The sequence below is a fragment of the Stenella coeruleoalba genome, assembly GCF_951394435.1.
Source record: "Stenella coeruleoalba genome assembly, chromosome: 8".
Taxonomy (NCBI): Eukaryota; Metazoa; Chordata; class Mammalia; order Artiodactyla; family Delphinidae; genus Stenella; species Stenella coeruleoalba.
In genome coordinates this window covers 49,855,430-49,881,073 of record NC_137154.1, presented here as the reverse complement: position 1 = coordinate 49,881,073, position 25,644 = coordinate 49,855,430, and the positions used below count along the sequence as shown (strand labels likewise).

Sequence of the window (25,644 nt, the reverse complement as noted above, 5' to 3'; positions counted from 1 at the left end):
GCTTGTAAGAAGTAGAGCTGTGATTTAAACCGAGTCCCATGTGAATGCAAAGTATGTGCTTTTCTCACTGCAGTTCACTGCTAGTTCCAGCCCATGTTGATCTTTCTTATCAACATTTCCACAGCCTTAAAGTCTGAGCCAAATGGTATCATGTTTAGTTTTCACCTCATTGTCTTTCTCCTCAGTTGCTTCATGCGTGTGTCTCCTCACCCAGGCCATGCTGTCACAGCCAGGTAGATGGCATCTCCTCCTGCCTTCACCATAGCTAGTCACACAAGGCTGACTGGGCACTCAGAAAGCACACAGTACAGAGTCTGGCCAGTTGATTGACTGGTTGAATAAAACCTTGTTTATTCTCCAGAGTCTACCCAGCAGGAGGGTACAGCAGCTGGGCAGGCTGACTGGTCTCCAGGATCCTCCATTCATGTGGATGGGAGGCCCAGGAAGGCTGCATAAGAATCCCTCTCTGAGGCTGAGCTGAGGCTTCCATCTCAATGCCCTTTTGTTTGCGAGGATAGCACCCAGGCCTCCCGGGAAGTCTGTGTATTTGACCAGCTTTTGCAGATAGTGAGCAGGGACCGAATGTAAAGCACAAACAATTGGAGGAGGCCCCTGAAATTCCCAGGGGTTCAGAGTCCAGCAGGCAGAGCAGTATCCTTCCCAGGGCCAACTGGGACTCAGGTACAGCCCCCGAATGGGTCTGTTAGGACCCAAGGCACTTTTGTCTCCAGCCTCACTTCCTGTCCAGTATTCATGTCTCCTCTTTAGGTTCTCTGATGGGCAACATCCAGCCCTCAGTTAGGCACCTCTAGGTATGAGGCACACTCTCCCTCTTGAATGATAAGCAGACTGATTGGTCAAACATTTACTCATTCATTTTATTTTTCCTTTTGAGATATAATTCGCATATCATAAAATTCACCCTTTTAAAGTATACAGTTCAGTGGTTTTTTAATATAGTTGTAAGATTATGCAACCATCGCTGCTCTCTAATTCCAGAACATTTTCATCACCATTTCCCCCCAAAAAACCCAGTCCCATTAGCAGTCACTCCCCATTCCCCCTTCTCCCAGACCCTGGCAACTGCTAATTGACATTCTGTCTCGATGGATTTCCCTATATGGGTATTTCAAATAAATGGACTCATACAATATATGGCGCCTTGTCACTGGCTTCTTTCACTTAATATGTTTTCAGGGTTCATCTCTGTTGTAGCATGTATCAGTACTTTGTTCCTTTTAATGACTGAATAATATTCCATGTATAGATATACTACATTTTATTTATACATTCATCAGTTGACGGACATTTGTGTTTTCACTTTTTGACTATTATGAATAACACTACTATGAATATTTGTGTACAGTTTTCGTGTGAATGTATGTTTTTATATCTATACCTAGGAGTGGAACTGCCAGGTCATATGGTAACTCTATGTTTAACATTTTGAGAAACTGTCACACTAGTTTCCAAAGTAACTAAACCATTTTAACATTCTCACCAGCAATATAGAATATGAGGGTTCTGATTTCTCCACATCTTTGCCAACATTCGTTGTCATTTTTATTAGAGCCATCTTTAGTATGTGTGTAGTGATATCTAGTTGTGGTTTTGGTTTGCATTTCCTTGGTAGCATCTTTTAATAAGTTTTTTGGCCATTTGTACATTTTCTTTGCCATTTATTCATTCTTAAGGCCCATCATGAGCAGTATGCCCCACTTGGCATTGAGGAGGACCATAAAGATGTATCCTCATGACCTTTGCCTTTCAAAGAACTTTCAGTCTGGTAAGAGAATTGTAATTAGTACATATGAAAAGTTAAGGCTCCATAGACAAGGGGGCATTTAGTCTGGGCCTGGAGATGGGTAGTATTTGGATACAAGGAGCTCAGTGGAAAGACATTCTGGGCAGTTGGAATAATGTAAGCTTAAGCACTTTGTAATTAGAAAAGTATTATATTTTATGTCGTGGTGAATTCTGACGTAATACTGTGAAAGCACCTGGCATAGCACTTGACACGTGGTGGGCTGCTGTTATGGAGTTAGCGCTCTCTACTGCTCCCCTCTTTGGTCCCTGCTTTGTCTTCTAGGACTACACAGCTCCCTTTTCCTGTTCCAGACTTTTAAATATTAAGAGACAGAACTCCAAGCCAAATAACCCTTGGTTCTCTAAATTGTGATTTCAAGTCTTGTCCTCATCCTAGTCATTTTCTAATGAAGTGGCCACAAAGTTTTTGGTGCCCCTTCTGAATTCCAGTGTGGCATGACCATTATTGGGAGGAGCAGGGCAGTGATCCCCTTTTTAGAGATTTTAAGAATCTATTAACATGGCCTGAGCTTGCATTAGCTTTCTTGGCAGCTGCATTATACTCCTAGAGTCTGTTAAGCTTGCAGTCAGCCCAGTCTACAGAAAACTAGGGCTTCCTGTACTTCTTTTTTTTTGTTTTAATATCTTTATTGGAGTATAATTGCTTTACAGTGGTGTGTTAGTTTCTGCTGTATAACAAAGTGAATCAGCTGTACATATACATATATTCCCATTTCTCCTCCCTTTTGCGTCTCCCTCCCACCCTCCCTATCCCACCCCTCTAGGTGGTCACAAAGCACTGAGCTGATCTTCCTGTGCCATGCAGCTGCTTCCCACTAGCTATCTGTTTTACATTTGGTAGTGTATATATGTCCATGCCACTCTCACTTCGTCCCAGCTTACCCTTCCCCTTCCCCGTGTCCTCAAGTCCATTCTCTACATCTGCATTTTTATCGCTGTCCTTCCCCTAGGTTTTTTTTATAGATTCCATATATATGTGTTAGCATACGGTATTTGTTTTTCTCTTTCTGCCTTCACTCTGTATGACAGTCTCTAGGTCCATCCACCTCACTGCAAATAACTCAATTTCGTTTCTTTTTGTGGCTGAGTAATATTCCATTGTATATATGTGCCACATCCTCTTTATCCATTCATCTGTAGATGGAAACTTAGGTTGCTTCCATGTCCTGGCTATTGTAAATAGTGCTGCAATGAACATTGGGGTGCATGTGTCTTTTTGAATTATGGTTTTCTCAGGGTATATCCCCAGTAGTGGGATTGCTAGGTCATATGGTAGTTCTGTTTTTAGTTTTTTAAGGAACTTCCATACTGTTCTCTGTAGTGGCTGTATCAATTTACATTCCCACCAACAGTGCAGGAGGGTTCCCTCTTCTCGACACCCTCTCCAGCATTTATTGTTTGTAGATTTTTTGATGATGGGCATTCTGACCAGTGTGAGGGGATACCTCATTGTAGTTTTGATTTGCATTTCTCTAATGATTAGTGATGTTGGGGCTTCCTGTACTTCTATAACCTACCAATTAGATTTGTTTGCCAAGCTTGTTTTAACCAAGACGACTTTAAAGTATTGTATTGCCATGCAGCTGTGAAAGTGGTGGTGGTAGTATGGAGACTACCACGAAGAAGAAGGGATGGATCTGGCCTTTCTCATCTTCAGTCTAAGAGAAGGGGTCTCTTCCAGGGGAGAAGGTTCTAGACAGCAGAACTAATCAGAGTATCTCTATCCCTCAGATAACCTCCTTTTCACTTAAGGCTTTTCCTACTTTATCATTTTCTGTCAATTGGTTAGTCCCATCAGATACTTGTGCTGGCCCCAGGCTAAATGTGGGAAAAAAGGGAAGAAGATGGAATATGTGCCCTGGAAGGCAGTGTGGTTCAGTAGAGAGAGCATGGGGTCCAGTCCCAAGCTGCCACTTAACTGACCATGTGATCTTAAGCAAGTCAGTTACCCTCTCTCTATATGACTCAGGCTCTTCCTCTAATCACAGGACCAGTTAAGATTATAAATGTCAAGTGCCTGATGCATAGTAGGCTGCTCAAGAAACATGAGCACTTTTGAACTCCACCATTCAAGAGCTTTGCAAGACCGGAAGAGCCAAGCATGCAGTGTGCTCACTGACCCTGTACAAACAGCTCTCAGAACACCTGTGATCCTTTAAGCACTTATTTGTGTACTTACTTGTTCCATTTCCCCACCCCCAGTTCAGACTGCGAGCTCCTTGTGGGCAGGATCCGTGTCTGATTCATCTGTACCCTCAGTGCCCAGCACAGAGCCTGGTTGGAGAAGGGGCTACTTAAGTTTTGTTACTGGGACAAACCTGAATTAATGAAGTCCAGATTTTGTCCCTCCCCATCTAGAGGGCCAGGTACTGTGGTTGGCTTTGCACAGTCCATTCTTTACTGAAAATCTCATAGGGTTCTGGAGCTTAGCAGTAGTGGGCCAAGTGCCAACCCAATTTAAGAAATTTGAGCCACTTCTGTGTCTCGTTGCCATAGTATGACAAGCTTCCTATCAACCAGCCAACTGCCCAGCTGCCCTACTGCCCTCTGTGGCAGCCTAGAGGCCTGCCGTGATGCCAGTAGGTGGCGCTCATGGCCCTTTCCCACACTTCACTGCCTAGACAGACTTTGCCTTCTTGTCACCAAGGCAGCTGCTGACTGGGACATAGCTTAGAGCCCAGAGGTACCCAGATCAGAGTGAGGTACCCAGATGAGAGTGCCCTGGACCGCCCCCTCCTCTTTCTGGCCTTGTTGGTTTTTCTGTTTTATTGAGTCCCAGCCATGGCACACACTGCTTGAGGAAGTACAGATGTTTCCCATAGAAGATCCCAGGAATTCATTAAGGGAATCTGTGCTTCTGCCCATCCTTTGTGGCACAGCTCATGCCTCTGCCTCCAAGAAGTCATCCCTGTGGCTCTTGCTCTGCCCTACACTCACATGGTGCCTTGCTTGTATTTTAGCTGTTTGCCAGGTGTGTAGCTATCCAGTGAACACCTTGAAAACAAGAACACTGCGTAATTCATCAAACTGCCCTCAGTATCCTGCTCAGAGTCCTATAATAACCAGTTTCATGAAAAGTTTGTGGAATGAATAGTTGAATAATAGGCCGTGGTTCCTCAAAAAAATTGTTATCCAAATTGAAGGACAATCTACAAACTAGCCTGACTCTGCAGAAATGTCTATATCATGAATATATATCAAAGAAAAGTTGAGGAACTGTTCTAGATGAAAGGAAACTGAAGGCACATGCAATGCTTGATTCCAGTTTTTTTTTTAAATATATTTATTTATTTATTTATGGCCGCATTGGGTCTTCATTGCTGCACGCAGGCTTTCTCTAGTTGTGGTGAGTGGGGACTACTCTTCGTTGTGGTGCGCGGGCTGCTCATTGCGGTGGCTTCTCTTATTGTGGAGCACGGGATTTAGACACGTGGGCTTCAGTAGTTGTGGAGCGTGGGCTTCAGTAGTGGTGGCTTGTGGGCTCTAGAGCACAGGCTCAGTAGTTGTGGCGCACGGGCTTAGTTGCTCCACGGCATGTGGGATCTTCCCAGACCAGGGATTGAACCTGTGTCCCCTGCATTGGCAGGCAGGTTCTTAATCACTGCGCCACCAGGGAAGTCCCTGATTCGAGTTTTGATCCTGGATTAGAGCTGGATCTGGGGCAGAGAGGGGATTGCTATAAAGCAATCTCCTATAAAATCCCCTATAAAAAAAAATTGCTAAAAAAATTATTTGGATAATTGAAGAAATTTGAGTACGGGATATATATTAGATAAAAATATTTTATCAATGCTAAGTGTTCTGAATTCAATCATTATTGGTTAGTGGTTATGTAAGAGAGTGTCCTTATACTAGGAAATATGTGCTGAAGTATTTGGGAATAAAGGGGTATAATGTCTGAAACTAACTCTCACATGGTCTAGGAAAAAAGAGAGAAAGAAAAGGAGTGGAGTGGTAAGGCACATGAGGCAAAATGTAATGAGAATCCAAGTAAAGGATATACCTGAGTTTTGTGCGTTTGTGCTATTTTTTAACTGCTTGGTAAGTTTGAAATCATTTCAAAATAAAAAGTTAAAAATAATAATAATCTATGCACTTTAATGTGTGCCAAGTTCCTCCTAGAAACTGTAAGAAAGATGGGACAAAGAATGGTCCCACCTTTGGCTTTTATTCTGTTTAATCCAGCAGTATTCAGTAAAGTTCTGATACAGTTCCTCCACTGTATGCCTTTTTTTTAAATAATAAATTTATTTATTTATTTTTTGCTGCGTTGGGTATTCATTGCTGCGGTGCGGGCTTCCTCTAGTTGCAGCGAGCGGGGGCTACTCTTGGTTGTGGTGCGCAGGCTTCTCATTGCGGTGGCTTCTCTTGTGTGGAGCACGGGCTCTAGGCATGCAGGCTTCAGTAGTTGTGGCACTCAGGCTCAGTAGTTGTGGCTCGCGGGCTCTAGAGTGCAGGCTTAGTAGTTGTGGCGCACAGGCTTAGTTGCTCCGCGGCATGTGGGATCTTCCCAGACCAGGGCTTGAACCCTTAGTCCCCAGCATTGACAGGCAGATTCTTAACCACTGTGCCACTAGGGAAGTCCCATCTGCTGTATGCTTTTGAACACATAAAACAATGGTAATGATGATAGCTAACACTTGGAAGTGCTTACGCATACATTATTTCCTTTGGTCATCTCAGCACCCTTGTTAGGTAGGTCTAGCAGACTGATAAAGTAGGATGGCTGAGGTTCAGAGAGGTAAAGATGACCTGCCCAAAGTCACACAGCCTGGAAGAGACAGGTGCAGGCTTATATCCGCATCAGTCTGTTCCAAGGCTGGTGCTTTCTGAGCCTCCATATCTGTATGTATAAAAGGAAGGATTGGACAGATTGATCTCAGTGGATCCTTCTTTACATCTGGAAATTTTAAAACTTTATACAATAGGAGGTAACTGGTTATGAAGCATGCAGGCACATTACACAGCACACCTCATTTGTTGTTGGTGCTGCCTAAGTGCCAGTCCTCCTCCCTCACTGCCCACCCACTGCCCCTTGGAGTAGTCCAGATATGGCCGCGCTGGGATGGGCTACCTCACTGGGAATGAGAGCATCTGGAGAGATTCCTAGGGGCAGGGCCCTGAGCCAGCCCTTGAATGAGAGTGCTCAGTCCAAGCAGTGAAAGCAAAAGATGCCAGGGAGGCCTCATGTCTGTGGAGTTGGAGCACCTGGACCTGCCTGAAGTCAGCTGGCCGAGGCTGGGGTCTGAGAGCAGCATTTCCTCCCTTGCCCCACCCTTCCCAGCCCAGACCCACCGGGTAGATAAGGCACAGATGGAGGCAGTGTGTGGATTCTAGCCCCAGGCGCCTTGCCTCTGCTCAGACAGCAGGGCCTGGTGCTGTTATTACTGTAAACAGGACCTTCTGTGAGGCTCCAGCCAGGGCCCTGTTGCCCAGATAGCAATTATGATTGAGTCTGCATGGCTCACTGCTTCCAGGCCTCTGATGCAGGTGGGACAGGGCTCCCACCCTTCAGCCCCCTCCCCAGCTGCAGCTGAGGGCAGTTCATGTGAAGGGTCCGGAAATCAGTTGGAACAATGCACGATTGAAGTTCAGTGGCCGCTTTATATTGATTGCTCATAAAGAAGAAGGAAGAAAAACCAAGTGTTACCTCCCTCCCCTGAGTGGAAGAGCTGTTAGCCATAATAACTCAAAACTGTCCTGTATCCCTGTCTGGGACTCCCTCCCTCCTATAAACAGCAAGCCTGAGGAGTTGACTTTTCTTTGGAAGTCATGCTGGTGCCCGTGTCTGCCAGGAGTTCACTTCTGTTTTGATGCTATACATATTTAGAATCCTAAGATTTTAGAACTGGCAGGGACTTGAGAAATCATTTAATTCAGTTCCCTTATTTTATTGCAGAGAAAAATGAGACAGATTTATCCAGGTCACACAGCTAGTTACTGAGCGAGCCATGACTAGAACCCATGGCCTTCCAGCCCCAGGTCTGTGTCTAAGCATCCTCAGCCCTGAGAATGAGGACATTTTCCTCACCCACATCTTCCACATATACACAGGAGCCTAAGTTCTTGGAAGAAGACAGGCACATGAGTATAGGTGAGAGATTTGTATAGGGAAGTGCTACAGGCATTCATTTGTTCAACCCCTGAGCCCTCTGGCGTGGGCTGCTGTGCCAGCACCAGAAGTCAAGAAACAAGGCATGTCCTCATTTCTAGGGGGCCATGCTGACTACTGGGAAAATAGGACAAGGAAACTGTATGACAGTTGTTGACACAGGCTAGCACAGGGCACCATGGCTGCACCAAGGCTGTCTTAGGGAAGGCTTCTGGGAGGAAGAAAGGGTAAGTTTTTCTTTCTCGTTTTTTTTTGTTTTTTTTTTTTTAATTGGAGTATAGTGGATTTACAGTGTGTTAGTTTCTGCTGTACAGCAAAGTGAATCAGTTATACGTATACCTATATCCACTCTTTTTTAGATTCTATTCCCATATAGGTCATTACAGAGTATTGAGTAGAGTTCCCTGTGCTATCCAGTAGGTGCTTATTAGTTCTCTTTCATATGTAGTAGTGTGTCTCTGTCAAGCCCACTGTCCCAGTTTACCCCTCCCCCGCACCCCTCCCCACACTGCCTTTCCCCCTTGGTAACGGTAAGTTGTTTTATACATCTGTGACTCAGTTTCTGTTTTGTCAGTTGGTTCATTTGTACCTTTTTTTTAGATTCCACATATAAGCGATATCATATGATATTTGTCTTTCTCTGTCTGACTGACTTCACTCAGTATAAGCTCTAGGTCCAAAGTTCTTCTTTTCCTAAGAAATTTTTTTTTAAGAGTAATAGTATGCTTATTGTTACAAAAAAACAGCAACAGAACTTCAAACAATACAGAAGAGTTCATAGCAGGAAGTGAAAGTTTGAATCCCTTACCCCCACTTCCCCAAAAGAGGTAACCACTGCTGCCTGTTTGGTCCGTAGCCTTCAGGACTCTCCTGGGTCCCTGATAGATGGGAGCAGCTTTTCTTCCCTTGATTAGTTACTCTTATGTGGAAATCTTCAGCTCTTGGGCTGGAGAACCCTTATTCTACCACTGCCCTTGCCTGGGGATTTGAGACCATCCATTTATCAATCCACAGAAAATTTGGAGCACTTATATTCCAAGTTCTGTGTACACCTTGGATATATCATCCTAGTTTGCTCTGTTGCTTCCTTAAAATGAGGTAGACACTCATTGGAAAATGATGATAGTAATGAAATAGACTCTTCCATTTGTATAGCACTTTTATCGCATACCAAGTGCTTTTATATATTTTGTCTCGTTTCTTCATGGTGCCCCTGAATGACATATGGAGTAGGGCTGGTGGAGTCCTCTCCCTTTTTTTAAGTTTTGGAACAGGCTCTGAGAGCAGGAGCTGTTATTCAGGTGAGGAGACCAAGCGAGATTGAGAGAGGTTGAGTCACTGGTTCGTCCATGACTACCCACCCAGTAAGTGCCAGAGCCTGCATTTGAACCAAGGTCTCTCTCGCTTATTTTCCTGCCCCTCTCTACTGCCTGAGAGTTGTACATGAGCTGGGATTCAACTCTGGACTGCTAGTGTGGTCTCCTCTCCATCATCTACCCTGGGTTTAGTGTCACCCACCACTGCCCTGCCAAGCAGGAGACCTAGTTCATTAGGGAAGGGGCTTCCACAAGTCTGGAGTGAGCCCAGAAAGGCCTGCAGTGCCCACCCTCACTTCTCAGCCCCTGGCCACAGGCAGCTCTGCCCTGAGTGGCAACCTGCATTAAGCCTTTCACTCATCATCTCAGGGATGATGGAATCCTAACCTTTTCGGAGACACCATGCTCTGTCACAAGCATTGCTCTTTTTAAAAGAGATTAATTCACTTGCCGCATTTTGTCCATTGGTGAAAATCACAGGGGAGAGAAAGGGTGGCTTTCTCAGGCCTCAGAGGCCCTTTCAGCTGCTCTCAGCAGGAATCCACCCGCCCAGCTGGCCCAGGACTTTGAAATGACTGCCCGCTGGGCATTCACTTGCAAAGCAACAAAATGAAATGGAGGAGACCTGGGTTTGTGAAATCCTAACTTTTGGGACTGCTCTGCACACAGAGCGGAAGTGGGGGAGAGGCCCACCCAGCTCTGAAAGAGGAGAAGTTGTTTGGAGTTGGGGTCACTGATGTTTTTGTTTGCTCTGGTCCTTCCTTGATTTACTAGATGCCACCACTCCTTATGGAATTCTGCCATGTGGTGTCTCTTTTAATCCTTACAACTACCTTGCACAATAGGGATTAATAGCCCCCATGTCACAGCTAATAAGTGACAGAGCCAGAATTTGAACTCCAGCCTTTGGACTCCAGGGCCATTGCTTTCTCCTTTACACCTCAGCCCCAGGAGGCTGCAAAGAATGATAGCCAGTATGCTGGGCAGGGCTTAAAAGCTGGTGTCTCACTAAAAAACACTAAGATTTGCCTCCTAGGAATGATCCCTTCAGGTTTGCAGAGCCCTTTCCTTCAGATTTCAGTGTCACCTCTTAAAACCCTAGTGGACCTATAAAGAGACTAAATCTCAGAGAGATAATATACCTTCTGTGGGGTGTCAGAGTAGGAGGTGGCAGAACTGGAACTAGAATGCAGGTCTCTTGCTTCTGCCCTGTGCTCCTTCTACACTGTTCATTGAAAGGATAGCAAGTTTGGAGAAGCCTTCTCTCCCAGCAGTTCCTCCTCTTAAAAGAAAACCCTGCAGTGTACAGAAAAGGAAACCTCAGCATGCTAATGTGCATATAATAAGTAGCTCAAAATTATTGTTAATCAGAGACATGCAAATTAAAACAACAATGTGAGATCCCTTTACACCTATTGAACTTGCAGTGATTAGGAAGTTGGCTACTGCCAAGTGTCCGTGGTACACAGGAACACCCCTGTCCTGCTGGTGGGAGGGTAGATGGAGCAGTTGTCCTGTAGGACCCTGGCACTATTTAGTTAAATCAAGTGATATAAACCCTGTAACCCAGGGATTGCACTCTGAGTACATGCCCTGGGAAAATACTCACACAGGTCCAAAAGGGTATATGTAAGAGGATGTTCTTTGAGCATTGCTTTTGGTGGCTGAGAGATGGAGGTTAGCTGGGTGGGTATCCCTGGGAGAGCAGAGAGGGAAAATCTGGTGGATGTGCCATAGAGCATTAAGTAGCAACTTAAAAGTGGAATTATTGTATGAATTAGCAGTATGAACATATCTTAAAATGCAATTATGGACTTCACTGGTGGCGCAGTGGTTAAGAATCCACCTGCCAATGCAGGGGACAGGGGTTCAATCCCTAGTCCGGGAAGATCCCACATGCCGCGGAGTAACTAAGCCTGTGCGCCACAACTACTGAGCCTGCGCTCTAGAGCCCACGAGCGACAACTACTGAGCCCACACACCTAGAGCCCGTGCTCTGAAACAAGAGAAGCCACTGAATGAGAAGCCCGTGCACCACAACCGACAGTAGCCCTTGCTCGCTGCAACTAGAGAAAGCCTGCGCACAGCAGTGAAGACCCAACACAGCCATAAATAAATAAATAAATAATTTTAAAATGCAATTATTTGTGGAAAAAAGTAATAAATACACACACGCACATTTTTTATATATATATAAATAAAGAAAAAATAAAAGAAAACCCTGCTTGGCTTAGGTTCTGGAAAGCAAGAACTTCAGTCGTCTCCTCCTCAGTAGCCAGTATGCGGCCAGGCACAGAGTGAGTGTTTGCATGTTTGTTGAATAAATGAACAAAGGAGTGCGTGAAGCCAGCCTGGCTGAACTACCCAGGTCATCCCATGTGACCCTGTGTTAGAATCCCAGGGTACTTGCCAACCTGCCACTACCAACTTGAGGCCAGATCGCTTTGTTCCTTCAAAGAGATAGAAACAGGGTAGCGTGGCAGGCAAAAACCACTTTGTACTGAGTACTTGCTATGTGCCAGGGACTGGGCTGGGATCCCTGCAAATTAGAGATTACTGTCCCTATTTGATAGGTGAGAAAACTGAGACTCAGAATTGATTTGCTCAGCATTATCTAGCTGAACCAGAATTTGAATCCACGTCTGACTTGCTCCAGAGGCTTTTATTCATCTTTTTCTTTTTATTACACTACCCTCAGCCCTTAAGGGGCAGGAAGAGGAGGCATCTCAATCTTCTTTCTTCAGCACTGCCTCCAGAGGAGTGCTGCTTCTAGAATTCTCAGGGCCCAGGCAGGGGAACACAGGTCACTGACCCACTAAAGGCATAAAGGATTCTGGCTGCACTGCGTTTCTTCTGTTCATGCGCACTTTCTCATTTCCCTGCCCTAGCTCATCTCCCTTGGTCTGTGTTACAGCAACCTCCAAATTGGTCTCCTTGTCCCCATTTTCTATTCTGTCTCCTTTCAAATTCAGCCTGCTTAAGCTATTAGGTTAATTCTATAAGTTCTTTTGCCCCAAACCTTCAGTGACAACCCCACTTGCCTATGGTGAGAGTCCAAGGAATGGCAAATAGGTTTCTTCTTATTGATGGTAGCTGATTGAAACCAGTGTTGAGAAGGATTCTGAGGCTCTTTCAAAGGCTCCATAGGAAAGAACTGCTGAGAGAGAGTCATGATTTCTGACTGAGATACAGGAGGGCAGGACCATAGCACACACATGCCAGGCATTTGTCAACCCTTTAGATTGGGTTTTTAACCTAGGGTCCACTGTTGATTTCATGGGGACCTACGAACCCCTGGGCATTGTATGTAAAGAAAGTTTTTTTTGAGTGTGTGTGTGCCTGTGCACTTTTCTGGAAAGAATCATCAGCTTTGATGATTTATCCTCAGAGGAGTCCATGGCTTAAAAAAGGTTTATGCCTACTGCCTTGGCCTCCTAGCTTGGCTTTTGAGGCCCTGTGGTAGGCCCTGCCTACCTTGGCAGCTGCCTGTTTCTGTGCTACTAACTGTCACACAGATGGATCTACCTGATGGTCTCTGAGTATACTTTCTCATCCCTTCCCTGCTTCTGAATAGTATCTTGTGTCTTTTGTCTTGACTGGCATGCACTTCCTCCCTCTTCTGTAAATTGTTCCTATTCTTCAAGGCATAGTTCAAGTCTTTTCCCTCAGACACCTCTCATCAGCCCTTCCTGATTTTCTGGTCTTACAGACTGAGGGCCAGAGAAGTGAAGCCATCCAACCAGAATCACAGTTAAAATCAGACTCCAGTCTCTCAGTTCTCAGAAACTTGCGCTCTCCACAGCACCACTTGGCCTGCTAAACAAGGGAAGGTTTTGTGCAAAGAGAGATTTCTGTCTCAGAAAATTATCCCCAGGGTTCTTAGCCTCTTTAACACCTTTGGCTATGGACAGTTGTTTCTGCATAAAGGATGCTTAACAGTGTATGTGGTAAGAGGAAGAGGCCCAGGACTTTGACCAGAAGAAACCTTTCAAACTAGAGGTGAGAGAAGAGGGTTTCCCAACCTCCTCTCTCAACACTTTCCCCTCGCACTTCGTGCCTGAGTCGTGCCAGACCTCTTTCAGGGCCTCATATACCCCGTGCTGCCTTCTACTCTGATGAGAGGCTTTACCTCTGCCTGGAACACTCCTTCCCTCCCTTGCCCCCTTTTGTCTTGCTAACTCTCTATCATCACTTCCTCTGAGAGGCCTTCTGGGTCATTAAGGCTAGGTTAGGTTCCCTGGTTGTACATTTGCAACTTGAGGCCCCCTTCCTAGCACTCGTCTGATGTGTAGCGACGTGCTTGCTGGTCTGTCTTCCCCTCAGGCTTTGACAGTGCCTGTCTCATTCCCTGCATCAGCACAGGCTGAGTGAACGAATGAGTACATGATGTGTCTCTTCATCCTCCCAAGCCTTTATCACCTGCTTACCTCAGCAGCACAGAGGTTAGACTTGGCTTGGTCCAGAGGGGCATTTACTACAGATTATGGCATAAGAATGGTGCTAGGACTCAACCCCAAGCCTCTGGACTCTCTGCCAGTGCCCTTTCGTCTAGAACGCACTGAAGAGTAGACAGCTTCCCAGTTCCCCCTAATGCCCATTCCTCATAAGCAGCTCCTGCCTTGTTGGTGAAACACTTGACTTTTGGTCTCCCTGTTTCCTGGCCTCCTACAGCACTTATGGTGGGAAACCACACACGACAGCCTTTGTTTTCCTGCTATCCTGAGTCCTCCCTCCACAACTAAATTCCTTAGGGCAAACCCCATGTCTTCTCCACACTCCCATCCCAGAATTCAGCACAGGGCCAAGCATATGTCATGCTGATTTGCTGGAGTCCATTTAGTCTTTTCTCTTCCATGTTACATGGAGTCAGGTTCAGTGTAGAGGAAGGTTGGTGAGGTGAGAAGGATTCAGGCTGCAGAGCCATTATTGACTTGGGTTCCAGTCACTGTACTGCCCCTTAACTAGCTTTGTGACCTTCAGCGAGTCATTTCCCCTTGCTGAACTTATTACCTCATCCATGAAAAGAGGAGATTAATACCAGCTCCTTAAGCTTGTGTGAAGAGTGAATGAGAGCATGTATGTAAAGTTCTGGGGCAGTTCCTGCTTGTAGGAGGTGCTCAGTAAGAGTTGGTTCTCTTCGTTCTCCTCTCTATCCACCCCCACATTATAGGGCCCCCTGCTACTGGGACCCAGAATTCAGGCTTTTAGTGGTATACTTAAAAACTTTTGTTAACAGCTACTGAGCTCCTACTGTGTACTAGGCACTGGCATATAGAGTCAAATAGGCTCATATGGACTTTTCTAGAAACCTAATCTAGCATTTCTAACATTCTTTCCATCTTCCCTTGCATTCAGAGTTCCAATTTCCAGACAGCGACCATACAAATAAACTTGAGAAGTGGGATTCTTCCATAAACCGGGAGCTACATAGATGAGAAGTGTCATTGGGCATTTGGTGCTAAGCATGGGGGAATTCTAAGGAAGGAGGAGAGATCTGTGGACTGGATGAGTCAGGAAAGCCTACTTGGGAGAGAGTCCTCAAGCCAGGGTTGTATCCCATTATATGAAAGTAGGTTTAGAATAGGCAGAGAGGCAGGGAGAGAGCATTCTGGACAGGGGAGAAGACACATTCTTTCCTCAGTAGGCTGGGAGGATGACAGCAGAGGCAAACTCATTTAAGGGAAGAGGGAGAGAGGTAGGAGAAGGCTGGGGTCAAGGGAGAGTGGCCAGAGGAGCTGGGATGGGTATTTAGTTCTCAAAGCCCTATAACTATTTCCAAATTCACCTAGCCTCCCTGTTTATTGATTTTTCATTTCTTCCACTCTTATGTCCATGATAAGCCATATACTGAAAATATTTCTGTCTCTTTCTAGGCTGTTGTCGGAAGGTGCTGATGTCAATGCAAGGCACAAACTTGGCTGGACAGCACTCATGGTGGCAGCCATCAACCGAAACGACAGGTGAGAGATCTCCTTCCACATGGGGCTCCCTTTGCCAGAGCTCTGCAGACCACGATCCTGAACACTCTCCCACCCTTGCCTGTCCCCCTGCTGTCTTCTTGAAAGGCAGGGAAATGGACTCAGCCTAAGGAACTGGTCTACACCTGGCGCAATGGAAAGTATAGGAGATGTGGAGAGGGAAGATGTAGCTCTGGATCGCAGCTCCATCCTTCATTGACTTTGTGACCTTAGGCGAGTCATTTGCTTTATTGAAGCAACAAAATGTTTGAAAGCCTGTTGTAAGTGGTTAAGTGTACCTGTGTAAGTTATCGTTATGATTACGTTATCATTATCCATGTTGAGCAGTCTGCAGTCACTGTCCCCAGCAAGGGCTCCATTGGGCTGTTCCTTTGGAAGTTCTGGTATAAACTAGGGCAGGTGGGGGTGTTCCTTCCCTCTCATTGGAGGCCCTGCTGTTTTCCTATATGCTTCCCCATTCCCCCAGCATGCAGCTGTTGTGTAAAGATTGAAACAGTCTACTTTGTATATAGTTATCTCTACTTCTTACAACCACCCACAAGATATATATTATTATTTTTCATTTTGCAGCTGAGAAAACTGAAGCCCAAAGAGGTAAAGTGATTTGTCTAAGGTCACACAGATAGAATTTAGAACCTGGTCTGACTGCCTGCAGAGTTTGTGTGTTTTACTGTACCTCACTGCTGCCTCCCACTGCCAGATCCAGGGCTTGGGCTGGATGCTGCCATTACGTCGCAGTCTCTAGCTGTGATTATGCAAAAGAATTGATTGAAAAAGAGCAAAAAGAGATGCTTTCAAAGAAGGCAGACTGGGTGCTTTAGTAACAGCCACTGACATTGATGGTGGGAGGTGGAAGTTTTCATTTTCCCTTCAAGCAGATCTTTAAGGATTTTATCTGCCAGTACTGGCCACCTTTGGAAGGGTCATAAATGTGGTGGAAATCAACCAAACAGGTATTTTATAATGTCGGGGAGGCACTGCCTCAGTCTGGCTGAGAGACTTAGCTGTACTGAGAGTTCTCTCGTCTCTGCTGCTCTGTTGTGAACTTGATCTCAGCACTCTTTCTCCTTATTTGCCCCTTTAGCTTTAAGCACATAGTCTTTAAAAGAAAAATTAATGTAAATAGGTTCCACAGTTGAGCGCCTGGAATCCAGTCCTGGCTCTGACCCTTAGCTGAATTTCAAAATTCTATGAACACCTTATTTCTTCACCTGACATCAACTATTTCTACAAACATTTGGTAGATATCTACTCTGAACCAGGCTTTATGTTAATCACTGGGGAATCAGAGGCCTTGGGAGCTCGTGGTCTAATGTGGAAAAGACAGGCAGGTAGAGAAACAGAGTATAGTGTAATCAGTGGTATCAGAGCAGTGTGGACAGGATAGTATCAAAGCAGAGGGGGTGAGGGGACTGAATCTCACCACAGAGCAGATAGATTCTTACTATATTCTTGTGAGAATCAAATGAGATAATGTATATGCTACAGGTTACAAATGGTGAGATGTTATTCTCTGCTGCTCACATTAGACCTCTACACACAAACACACATGTGCTTATTCTACCACTTATAACCCCCCTCCCCTGCCTCCACCCCCACCCACCAGTCTTTCCCAGCTTGCAGGTATCTCCATCTGCAAGAGGTAACCCGTGGTGGAGAAAAGGGAGGGGGTATGTGCCCTTCTATGTTTGGTTTTATCAGCATTGAGACAGAATAGGAATTAACACTATACTTAAGAGTACTGCCAATCAGTGAGCACATAGCTAGTAGATGTGCTTTGAGGACACTTCTCTCTGAATCTAATGAGTTGTTGGTTTAACTGATTGCTCTGTCTTTATCCAGGGCCATTAGCAAATCAGTGATGCTCATTGAGCAAAGTGAGAGTGTTGGCTTGTATGTACTCGGTTCCTAGAACTAATTATTGGTGTTTTAAGCTTCTATTTTGTGCCCTCCTCTTCCTTCCGGTACCCAGTGAGGACAGATTTTTATAGAAAATAGCATACTCTCAGGTTGGCTTTATTTATTCATATCACAAAAATTGTTTGGCACCTACTGTTTGCCAGGCACTGTTCTTGACAGACAAATATCCCTATCCTCAAAGAGCTTATTTCTGTACAAGTGGTGGTCCCTGGGTAGAGAGAGGCAGGGACAGACAATAAACAATAAATACAATGCATAAGTAAACTATATATTAGAAGATAAGAAGTGCTAATGGAAAAAAAGGAAAAGTAGAATCTGGTAAAAGGGAATGCCAGGGTGGGTAGGCCTCATTGGTAAGGTGCCATGGGAGTGGTCTTGAAGGATTATCGTGTCCATCCCAGCACAATCTGCCAGTAAGTTTTTCTGTATTAGAAGTGTGCTGATTCTCATCTCATTAGTCACCAAACCCTTCTGGAATCATACTGGCCAAGCCTGAAATGCCACCACCTTTGAAATGGGTTGGGTCAAGGGCGAGCAGAGGGACAGCACCCCGTGATTCAAGGCTGAAAGTAGAGAACCTTCACCTCCTTTAGAATGTTGGCAGCCCACAAGCTCAAAGGAGATATCCTAAGAGAAGCCCAGTCATTTCACCCTCAACTGCCTTTAGTGCCTGGCTGCTTAATGTGTTAAGTCCTTGGGGATATGAACACAGTAGTCTCTATACTTAAGGAGATTATCTTCTTGTGAACCTTTATTTATATATGTATTTATTATTTTATTTAATTTTGAATAGTAAAGAGAGTGCTATTTTGTTTAATTTTGAACAGAAAATACAGTGTTGTAGAACAAAATGTTAAAAATATGCATGGGAACTTATTTATAATTTATTCCCTCCTTTTATTTACAAAAAGGGTTTAAGGTGACTTAAATCAAAATACAAATATAAATGTACACAGGAGAGTTAAAACTGGATCAAGATCAGAAATCATATTGGTAAAAGGAAAGATAATTCTATCAGGATTGAACTAGAGATTTTCTTTTCCAAAAATAGGTTTATTGTTTTTGTAAAGAAAATAGAGAGAAGAAAGTAGCCGTCAACTGAATACCCTCTACCTAGAGACTGATCACTATATCTATATCTATATCTATGTGTCTAATTTTACATAAATGGGACCAGGCTGTACTCACTGTAAATCAGGTAATTAGTGGAATGGAGTATGAATTTAATTTGAAGTTTCCTGACAAGCAGGGCAAAAAAGGGATACAGAGAGTTTTGGTTCTTCAGGAGAGAGGAACTTTGTGCTGACATACCTTTATGTTATCATGTTATGCATCCAGCAGACTTTTTTAAAAACTAGACTGTGTCGGGTGCTGATATGCTAGGCTAAAGGGGATTCAGATACTAAGTAAGCATCACAGCCTTTGCCTTAAGAAGCTTCCTTGGACTGCTGACATCAAGGACTTGAGCATTGTGATGGCCATTGTCTTCAGTAGCCCTCCTGCCAAAGATTTACCAACATTCTGCTAGGACAATCCTTTTGCCAGCCTAGTAACAGCTTGGGTGTAGTGTTGACTTGAGGAGTAGTTGGCGGGGGCTGGCCCCTTCTCCACAGTGAGCCCTCCATAAGCCTCATGCCACAGGCACTTGTTTAGCCTGAGTCTGGGTGCCTCATTCCGTGTTGCACTCTGACCCAGCCCAGCTAAACGCTAAGCCACAGGGTCCCAGGATGACCACTGTGACTTAGCACAGCCTCTACTGGCTCGTGCAAATATACCCAGCCTTCAGCTAAATTCAATTAGTTTTTCCTTAAGAAGGGAAAGAAATCCAATTTTACTAAACATGGACAGACGGTGGAAGGCACTTTGATGTTACAACCTCTCAGTGATGCTTTACTTAGTCACAAGTTCATAAGCAAGAAGGCTTAATTACTTGGGAAAACACGGGATTAAAACTGGACACAATGGCTGAGTATCCGCTCTTGGGCAACTTGATTCGAACCCATGCACCCAGTTCGTGTGTGGTGCAAACTTTGATGTGTGCTGTGACAAGCTGAAAGTCATGACCCCCTCAGGGATGCTCCTTCAGATGGCATTTGCAGGATGTGTAGGCGGAGAGGCAGGGCCTGCCGGGCCTGTTTGCTCTACTTTGATGTCCAGGCAGCCACAGGCCGCACTGTTTGCTCTTTCACTGAGGGGTGGATTGGGAGCCTCCTACCTTTCCCAGTGGACAATGGCCAGCAATGGAGTGTGACGACTGTTGACCATTCCAAGAGCCTGGCGGACCAGAACAGGGCTTTGGGAGGTGCAGAGCCTGGGGGGCAAAAGCTATTTATAGGACAGCCATTTCTCCAGATGTAGCTTTCTTTAAAGCCTAATGGTGGTTGGGCGCTCATCATAGAGGTAAAAATAGTCTCATGAGTTTTAACAGGTACTGAGTACTGCTTGACCTTTTGTCCAATGACACTAAGGTATTTGTAAATTGAAAATTTAAGTCTGTCCTGTTTTCTTCATCAGCATGTATATGCAGGGGATAGTGGTTTGGAAGAAAAATGGTATTCTAATTCCTCAAAAAAGAAGCTGTCAAAACACGTCTGATAAAAGAATAGTATCCAGAAGATATAAAGAACTCTTACAAATCAGTAATTAAAAGGTAGCCCAATTTTTTTTTAAATAAATTTATTTATTTATTTTTGGCTGCACTGGGTCTTCGTTGCTGCGCGCAGGTTTCTCTAGTTGCGGCGAGTGGGGGCTACTCTTTGTTGTGGTGCGCGGGCTTCTCATTGTGGTGGCTTCTCTTGTTGTGGAGCATGGGCTCTAGGTGTGTAGGCTTCAGTAGTTGTGGCATGCGGGCTCAGTAGTTGTGGCTCACAGGCTCTAGAGCGCAGGCTCAGTAGTTGTGGCGCACGGGCTTAGTTGCTCCACGGCACGTGGGATATTCCCAGACCAGGGATCGAATCCATGTCCCTTACATTGGCAGGTGGATTCTTAACCACTGCGCCACCAGGGAAGTCCCAATAGCCCAATTTTTAAAAAATAGGCAAAAGATTTGAGCAGACACTTCACCAAAGAAGAGATTGATGGCAAATAAGCACATGAAAGATACTCAGCATTTAGGGGAATGCAAGTTAAAATCACAATGAGATACCACTACACACCTATACCAATGGCCAACATTTTTAAAACTGACAATACCAAGTGCTGATAAGGATGCAGAACAGTTGTCATCCCTGCTGATAGGAATTCATAATGGTATAGCCACTTTGGAATATACTTCAGCAGTTTCTTATAAAGGTAAAACATACATTTATCATTGCTGCTACAGCCCAGCAATACCAACTCCTAGATATTTGTCCATGAGAAATAAAAACATACATCTACAACAAGACCTGTATGCAAATATTTATAGTAGCTTTATTCATAATCACCAAAAACTTGAAATCACCCAAATGTCCATCATCTGGTGAATGGACAAATTATGGTACATCCATACAGTGGACTACTCAGCAGTAAAAAAAGAACAAACTTCTTGTACAGGTAACAACATGGTCAAATCTTTAAAGCCTTATGCTAAGTTAAAGCCAGACATGAAAAGCTACCTGCTGTATAATTCCATTTATATGACAGTCTGGAAAAGGCAGTACTATAGGGACGGAAATCAGGTTAGTGGCTGCTAGGGTTTAGGAGTGGGAGGAAGGGCCCAATGGAACTTTTGGGGTGATGGAAGTACTCTAAGTGTTGATTATAGTGGTGGTCATAGAACTCATCAAACTGTACAATTTAAAAGGATGAATTTTACTATGCATAAATGATACTTCAATAAACAGACTTTTAAAAAGTTTTCAAAAAACCACCATATCTCTCTACATTTTCACTGTTAATTGTGACCTTTGGTGTACTGAGAATTCCTGTTAGTAGAGTTAAAATGAATTCATACTGTTTATAGTCACCTGGAATGTTTTGAATTCTTATAGTTGATGGTATCTTACATTGGAGTACTATATATTCTGATTGTTAGTAGAGAATAAAGATTTGTGGATTCACACGGTTCGTGATGTCATGAAGTACAGTTACTAATGAATAGTGATAAATTCACCTTATGAGTGGTATACAGTGGGCTCACAAAGTGTCATATGGTTCTTTATGGCGAGGAGAAAGTGCAGGGTTCAGGACTGGGAGCTTGCCTCTCATCCCACATCATTCTTGGTTTCCTTGTCCCTGGACTGCCACGCAGGGAGGACCACCTAAATAGCATGGCCATTGTGGAGCTTCAGGAACCAAAGATCCTGAAACAGTGGGGTCGTGGGTGGAGGTTCAGATTTGAGTCCACTTGGGCTTGCTGGTTGCCTTGAAAGCCCCTGCCTCAGAGAAGTGAGACTGCCAGGCAGAGAAGGAAGCTCCAGCAGAACTGTTTGAAATTCCCCACAAGAGTCTCCCTCCCTCCTTCTGCTTTTTCTCCCGGGGTGCATTTCATCAGCATCGGAAGGACTGCTTCCCGGCACTGCCTTCCCTGCTTGGCTGGAGTCCCTGAGGAGCTGAGCTAATGAGTGGATAACACGCATTTGCCAAGGCCTTCCTGGATGTGGTACCTGGGCTTTGTTAATTTTAAAATGCCGCCATCCTTGGCTGAAGACCATTTAATTCCCTCTCATAGCAGTCATTTATTTTTAGCATTTGCTTATTTTCCCTCCACCTTACTAAGGGGAGGGGGGGCATTAAATCCTATCTTTAAGAACCCAGCAGCCCAAGCCAGATCGCTGACCTGCAGGAGAGGTTTTACAGGCCTCTCTGTGTGGCCGACAGCTCCACAAGTGTTCTTAGAGCAAAGAGCTGATGCTTCTCTTGCAGCTGGACTGGGGCAGCCTCCATGGGAGGCTCTTCTTCCTTGCTGGCTGGCCAGAGGCAGAGCAGGTAGAGAACCCCAGTACCTGTGCTTTAATGTAGGTACCAGGGGACCTGACAACATGGAGGTCTATCCTGCTTTGGAGGCCTACAGTCTCTTCCCAAGGTCCCCAGCCTGTTCTCAGCCTGGCTGCTTGCTGCAGAGTGGTGCTTCCTTTGGCCGGAGGAGGCTGGCTTTGTGCTATCTGATCTCCTGACTATAGTGGTGATGATGGCTGTGGTTGACTGAGTGTCTTCTGTGTGCCAGGCCCATGTCGAATACTTCCCATGTTGGCTCTAATCCTCACTGCAATCCTAAAATGGGGGGATTATTATCCCTATTTTACAGATAGGGAAAACGAAGCTCAGAGTTGCCTAAGGTTGTCCAGTAAGTGAAAGGGGGAGCCAGGATTTGAAGTCAGGTCCCTCTGAACCCCAAATCCTTATTCTCTCCACTGGATTATACTACCTGGGTAGGGAAGATGCAGGGAGCAAAGCCATGCAGTGAATCAAGGGGTGCCAAGACCAGGAGTCAAGTCAATTCAGGCAGGGTTTCTTGATGACCCACTATGTGCTGGATGATTTTTTGAGAAATCTAAAAACTGACAAACTACTCTCCTTGTCTTCAAAAAAGCTTTCAGAAAAGGGATAAAACAAGCCTCCTTTTAACGGCAGATTGAGGCAGAATGTGGTCAGTACCCAGAGAAGACCAGCCTAGAGTGCTGGGGTAGGGGTTAATCATGAAAGGAGGCCCTTTCACATGAGGTGGGCCTTGAAAGACGGACAGGATTTTGGTTGGTAGAGGTGGAGAGCAGAAAGACAGCATTTCTGGAATAAGCACCATTGTGAGCATAGGCTCATAAAAGTAAGAAAGTAGGGATGTACCAGAGTTAGTAGGGGGCACTGGCAGGGTCTGGAGACCAGTGAGGGTAAAGGAAAGCCTTATCCAGCATGGACCATGGTCCTCTCAGGCTGTAACTGTCTAGCATGTGGTAGAGCTGTGAGCTCTAGAGCTGGACGACCTGGATTCACATCCAAGCTGTCTCTTCCTCTTACTAGTCATCTACCTTGGCAAGTTCTTTCACTTATCTGTGATTGTTTCCTCAGCCATAAAATGGAGATAATAAGCTGAGCTACTTTAAATGTGTAAATACATGTATAGTGTTTAGAATAATGCCTGCCACATAGTAAGCACTTGATAAGAGTTTGCTACTTTAGTTAATAGTAGTATAGTAGTAGTGGTAGTGTCTTAATTATTATTATGACTAACACTGCTGCTGCTGATTGGTGACCTCAGGAAGTTAGTGAATTTCCTGCAGGTAAGCCTATCTTTGATGGAGGTGGGGGTATTACTTGCCTCTCACCAGTATCTGATGGGTGATGCAGAAGCAGTAGGGCTTTGGAGATTCTTTTTCCACTCCTTTTCATCTAAGAAGCTGGGCCTAGAACATGGGACCCCAAAGCAGGGCACTTTGATGTGGAGCTTGCTCTCATCCCAGGTGGCCGCAGCTGCCTAGTGAAGAGCAGTTCCCAGTATTTCCCAGCAAGAAAGGGCGGGTGAGCGTGCTGGCCAGGTGCCCGGAATGCCAGCACCATGCCCCCAGAAAAGTGTGCCGAGCTTGATGTCTCTCCCACCGCTGCTGTGGTTGATTATCTCTGAGTAACAGAGAGTCATTTCTAATCCCATTTAGAATCATTGCTCAAGATAATCCTGTTTCGTAGTAATGATATTCCAAGCCCAGCATGCACCCGTTTCTAGTTTGGCAGACACATGCCTTGACCTCAGGCCACCCAGACACTGCTCCCTGGAAAGTGATGTCAGCTCATTTGCCTAAACTGACAGTCTCAGGGTACCCACCCCCTTCTCCAGCGCTATATCCCATCCTGGGGTTCTGTGTTCAGTGCTGTCTTCATGGAGAAGATCAGTTCGGATGAAAAGAGCATCCAGTACTCATCCAGTTCAGCAGCCTGGGGAAGGGTGTTCCATTTCTAGGGACTGTGGTATGGTCCACTCCTGCACCTCCTCTTTAAGGACATCAGACCCACTCTGTGCTTATTTAAATAGGGGTGCCACAGGGATATCGGCTCGGTGCTTTGTGACCGCCTGGAGGGGTGGGATAGGGAGGGTGGGAGGGAGGGAGACGCAAGAGGGAAGAGATATGGGAACATATGTATATGTATAACTGATTCACTTTGTTATAAGGCAGAAACTAACACACCATTGTAAAGCAATTATACCCCAATAAAGATGTTTAAAATAAATAAATAAATAGGGGTGCCAGCTTGGTGGGTCAGGAATATACAGTAAATATGGTAGGTGTGTCTGGGTTGCAGCAAGGTATTTGGCTGTCTCTTATAATATCCACATTAATAAAATATGATGTGGCAAATAGTTTGGTCAAACTAATGAATGGTGAATGATCTGGTTCATTGTTTATATGTGAATGGATATCAGACTGGAAAGCAGACTGTACTGGTGAGCCACAGGGGTCTGTCCTATTCACTAGTCATATCACTGATTCTAGTGAGACCATTGATAAATGCCAACCAAATGGGCAGATTAAATGAAGCTTAGAGGTAGTTGATATGTTAGGTGAAAGAGTCAGGGATGTGAAAAAAGAACTCCGTGGGCTAGAGCAATGGTTAAATCTGTGGTGATAAAAATTAATAGGGACAAGTGTTTCAGTCTACAGTTAAAACCAAAAACCAACTGTAAAATCCTAGGAGACCCACTTTAGCAATACTAGCAAGTAAAGCCCAGGAGCTGACTGAAAACTCAATGTGTGCATCAACAGTGCAGTGTTAAGGCCTTAGAAGTGAATTGATTCAACGAATATTTACTGGCCCGTACTGCGGCCTATGTGCAAGGGAACAGATGGCCAGGCACAGTCCTTACTTTGGGGAGCACAGTCTAGTTGTGTGTGGCAGAGTGGTGAGGAACAAGAGCTCTGGAAAGAGGGCCTGGGTTTAAAACCTAGCTCTACCTCTGAACAGCTGTTTCCTCATCTGCAAAGTAGGAACAACGATAGCATCTGCCTCAGCATAGGGTGGTTGCGAAGATTAACATGCATGTAAGACTGCTTACTGCAATGCCTAGTGCATAGTACATCTAGGAGATGTACCAGCCTCAACATGCTCTTACGGATCATTTGCCTGGAGAGAGCCTAGTCTAGCTTATACTGTGGAAAGAATCCCTAATAACCAGGGCTTGACCACACTGCCCCATCGGTTTGGCGACTGTGTGTTATGAACCACAGATTGAAAGATATGGAAGTGTATTTAGAACTAGGCTAAGTATATGAAATTGGGATTGTCCTGGAAATCCTGTGATGGGTAATCTCGATTCCTTGGCCCTCTGCTTAACGTGCCATGTCTTCCTTAAGCCTTGCCCAAATTATCTCACCTGGTCTGAGCCCTCTACTGATTTTGACCCTTGTCCCTCTGAATCAGACTCCCTCTTATCCCAGCTAGCTGTTATGACCATCTGAAAATATCACTGTCCCTGGTACATAGTAAGGGCCCAGCGACTATGGGATATTATGACAGACTAATGGATGGTTAGATGGGTGAGAACCAGTGTGGTTTAGGGGAGTGTGCACTGGGTTTGGCCCCA

General features: G+C 45.0%; 1 protein-coding gene across 1 annotated transcript in view; it reads left to right on the top strand.

Annotated features, from left to right (window-relative positions):
- CLPB (ClpB family mitochondrial disaggregase) overlaps window positions 1–25,644 on the top strand; it is a 154,194-nt gene that overhangs the window by 20,364 nt on the left and 108,186 nt on the right. The window contains exon 3 of the mRNA XM_079929985.1: window positions 15,129–15,215. Within this exon, the coding sequence (XP_079786111.1) occupies window positions 15,129–15,215 (87 nt within the window). The remainder of the gene's footprint in view (window positions 1–15,128; window positions 15,216–25,644) is intronic.